Source organism: Schistocerca nitens, chromosome 12 (genome assembly GCF_023898315.1).
Source record: "Schistocerca nitens isolate TAMUIC-IGC-003100 chromosome 12, iqSchNite1.1, whole genome shotgun sequence".
NCBI classification, from domain to species: Eukaryota; Metazoa; Arthropoda; class Insecta; order Orthoptera; family Acrididae; genus Schistocerca; species Schistocerca nitens.
The window spans coordinates 143,037,745-143,041,736 of NC_064625.1; the positions used below are offsets into that span (position 1 = coordinate 143,037,745).

The 3,992-nt window shown below is 49.0% G+C and overlaps 1 protein-coding gene across 1 annotated transcript; it reads right to left on the reverse strand.

The window, feature by feature from the left end:
- Positions 1 to 317: 317 nt before the first annotated feature.
- LOC126214969 (skin secretory protein xP2-like) lies at positions 318 to 2,905 on the reverse strand. The gene is made up of 2 exons (XM_049941603.1): positions 2,897 to 2,905; positions 318 to 1,238 (listed from the first exon to the last, which is right to left on the reverse strand). Exons 1-2 carry the CDS (start codon positions 2,903 to 2,905, stop codon positions 318 to 320), a joined length of 930 nt encoding a protein of 309 aa, XP_049797560.1.
- Positions 2,906 to 3,992: the final 1,087 nt, after the last annotated feature.

Below are 3,992 nucleotides of genomic sequence, written 5' to 3' on the forward strand. Positions count from 1 at the left end.
TCCACACAGGTGACAACTGCCATTGGAGTACTGAATGATCAAACTGTATCACTTATCAGCTGTTCTCTAGAAGTCTAAGGCTCACAAAACAACTCATCTATGATTCATTCCTCAGCTCCATGGGCAGACAGATGATACACAAAAATCCACTGCAACAGTATTGCTAAGTATTAGTCCAATTATGTATGCAATACGTGTGCTAGTGTGGTGCTAGTAATCTTCAGACTCAGGGTTCTATATTACCACTCTGCAATATCAGAGCAACAGTAATCCACAACAGCCATCCCAAAGTTACCATTTTGAACAGTGCAGCAGATCTAAGAACCTCGGCTGGTGGCGCGGCGGCCGCCCCTCGGCTGGTGGCGCGGCGGCCGCCCCTCGGCTGGTGGCGCGGCGGCCGCCCCTCGGCTGGTGGCGCGGCGGCCGCCCCTCGGCTGGTGGCGCGGCGGCCGCCCCTCGGCTGGTGGCGCGGCGGCCGCCCCTCGGCTGGTGGCGCGGCGGCCGCCCCTCGGCTGGTGGCGCGGCGGCCGCCCCTCGGCTGGTGGCGCGGCGGCCGCCCCTCGGCTGGTGGCGCGGCGGCCGCCCCTCGGCTGGTGGCGCGGCGGCCGCCCCTCGGCTGGTGGCGCGGCGGCCGCCCCTCGGCTGGTGGCGCGGCGGCCGCCCCTCGGCTGGTGGCGCGGCGGCCGCCCCTCGGCTGGTGGCGCGGCGGCCGCCCCTCGGCTGGTGGCGCGGCGGCCGCCCCTCGGCTGGTGGCGCGGCGGCCGCCCCTCGGCTGGTGGCGCGGCGGCCGCCCCTCGGCTGGTGGCGCGGCGGCCGCCCCTCGGCTGGTGGCGCGGCGGCCGCCCCTCGGCTGGTGGCGCGGCGGCCGCCCCTCGGCTGGTGGCGCGGCGGCCGCCCCTCGGCTGGTGGCGCGGCGGCCGCCCCTCGGCTGGTGGCGCGGCGGCCGCCCCTCGGCTGGTGGCGCGGCGGCCGCCCCTCGGCTGGTGGCGCGGCGGCCGCCCCTCGGCTGGTGGCGCGGCGGCCGCCCCTCGGCTGGTGGCGCGGCGGCCGCCCCTCGGCTGGTGGCGCGGCGGCCGCCCCTCGGCTGGTGGCGCGGCGGCCGCCCCTCGGCTGGTGGCGCGGCGGCCGCCCCTCGGCTGGTGGCGCGGCGGCCGCCCCTCGGCTGGTGGCGCGGCGGCCGCCCCTCGGCTGGTGGCGCGGCGGCCGCCCCTCGGCTGTGTGCTACTGTGGTAGCCCCTCTGTTTGTATCACAGTTGCCTCAGCTGTGGTAGTGCAGTCACTCCTATAGTTACTGCTCGGGCGCCCCTCTGGTTGTGACACATGCTCATCTGTAGGCTCAGTGCTGTTGTAATTCCTGAATATGCTAAGTAAATACAGCAAGATCACTAATCAAAGCCAGCTCCTCTGCTTCGTGGCGGCATTTTGGAACACTTTGTCACACCTGCTGCCCTCAAAATGTGTAATAGTGTCTGTGGGCAGCAACAGCAGAATTAACTGGGTATGAACACCCATGTACACAAGGATGGACTCTGTACACCATTGATTTTCTATAAACAGTGACTTATTATGTAATGCCTACAGAGGTGTTCTTACACAGGCAAGTAACCTCGTCTGGATCTGTGGTTTCATCAGACACAAAGCGCCAAAATATGACGATGATAACTGATCCTTATTCATGCTTGCATTTCACATAAATAGTTAAAAGTTTGTCACAGGAAGTGTTCTGGATACAAAAGAACCCAATACAACATAACCTATAACTAAATGGATGAAATTCAGCAACAAGATTATGATTAAAAAGTAAGTAGAGAAAACTGGTACATTACCATTCTTCATGAATATTTAATGCTAATAACAACTAAACAGATCCTATATATTAACAAATAATCTCACAACATTCATGTACTAAGAATAAAATGTTTAAAATTAACATTTGCTTTGTTGAAAATGTAATGAACTATTGTGCGAAGTATATGAGAAAATACTAAACAACATTTTGTGTCCCATATAATGAACTATAAGTTACACAGTAAAAGCTCACGAAGAATTTTTTCCAACATAACTGTTTCTCATTGGCAATGGTATTATTTCTGTCAAAAGCACAGAATAGGCGCAATCAGTGTTCTTCCCAAACTGATTGATGATGAGCAAGCATAATGCATCTATGCCCACTCGCTGATTTTGGCTTACAGTGTGGAAAAGCCATATGCCCGACTTTCGAAATTTTCCCATTTCGTGCAAATCTCAGACGATGGTGAAATGATCACAGTTGATCACATTTGCCAGTTCTCAACTATACTGAATTGAATTGCTGCGGATTAATGTGTTTAAACAATGATCAAATCTCTAAGGTTTTTCCTTAATGTGGAGAGTCAAAACAATCCACCTTTTTTTGCTGTGCTCTTTCTGACGGTGCAAATGTTTCTGGCTGCCTCTGCTGGTGTCACACTTCTACTGAATTTGACCAGAAGCATATACTGGAAATGTTCAGATTTCTCTAATTGGCCCTTTCTTTTATTCCACAGATCCACTCAGTATCTCCAAATGACAAACTAACAATATATAAACTCAAAGAGCAAGAGTGAATACAAATAAAAATGGCATTCAATAAATAAACCCATAGCAACTGCATAACTTACATACCAAACAAATATTCTACAAACTAATGCACCAACTTAGTACAGTAAGCAGATACTGACTGAGCATCATAAATTAGCAGAGAAGTAACATTAAAAATTGTTATATTGGGAAGCTCATGTCAGGAAGCTGACTCATCATACAGTGTATGAAAAAAAGTAACAGAAAGCAATTGAATAACATACTCATGGCAATTCTGATGGTATTATACAAGGTGTGAATGAAAAGTTATACAATTAATTTTTTCCATTACTCTTACTGAACCCATTGCGTATGGACAAGTTGGGAGTTGGTCTTTCAAACACTGTCTTGCTCAGCCCACTCTCAACTTTTGAAGAGTCAGAACAGCTATTTCCCCATGTCTAGCTATAGTGCAAATGTCACAATGTGTGGTGGAGTTATTACTCCAGTAGCATGCCATTTGATTCTGTATTACTCTTGACAAAAAGTCATGCTGACATCTAGCAAATGATTCAGCAAGCCTTCAGGTACACATGCTTTGTTATATCTGTTTGAGTGACCAAAGCCATTAAAGGAGCCCCAGGAAGACATTGCTGTACATGGACATCAAGCAGTAAAAGAGACAAGATGATCTTGTTCATGATCTTTCAAACACCAGTCATGCAGATGACACCAGACACTTACAGCTATATCGATGTGTTCCACAGATGAAAGTAGCAATTACACCACGGCCGAATTCCCATCCACGTCTCTGCCACCTGGCACAATTTGGCAGCACTGCCCCAACTCCTACAATCCTAACTTGGCTCCAGTAGACTTTTCCCTGAACTTGAGAGGCACAATCATTGGTGAAAAATGTGTAGGTGGCAGAGGACATTATTTTGAGGAATGTTAATCATGTATTAAAGTTTTATAGATTACCGCACATCCAGTATAAGTTAGTTTCACATTTACTGTAACTCCTTTACATTTAATAATTAAATTTACAACCAGTATGTTTGTTCTGCTATTAGTAGTTTTGACTGACCTGACAACTACATTATTACTTTAAAAACAATATTAAACAGAATAATTTAAAAAATGATAGTTGTCTAACTACACACAAGTGCATACATGTCTTGAAACAACCAAATTAATAAAATTATACAAATAACCAAAAGAAAGTGGACACTTACACAACTAAAAGCAAGGCCATAGACAGTTGTTGTTATACACTAGATAGATATACTGTATAATAAATCACTGAACATCTTAACAACCTACAGTCTGATTCATGAAAGATGGTAGTTCCTGCAGGTCGAGGCACAGATGGGGATTGCAAGCTATAATGCTCACAATGGCTATGACAATTACAGCAGAGTGCTCAGAAAATGAGCGCTCACTGGGTGTCAGAG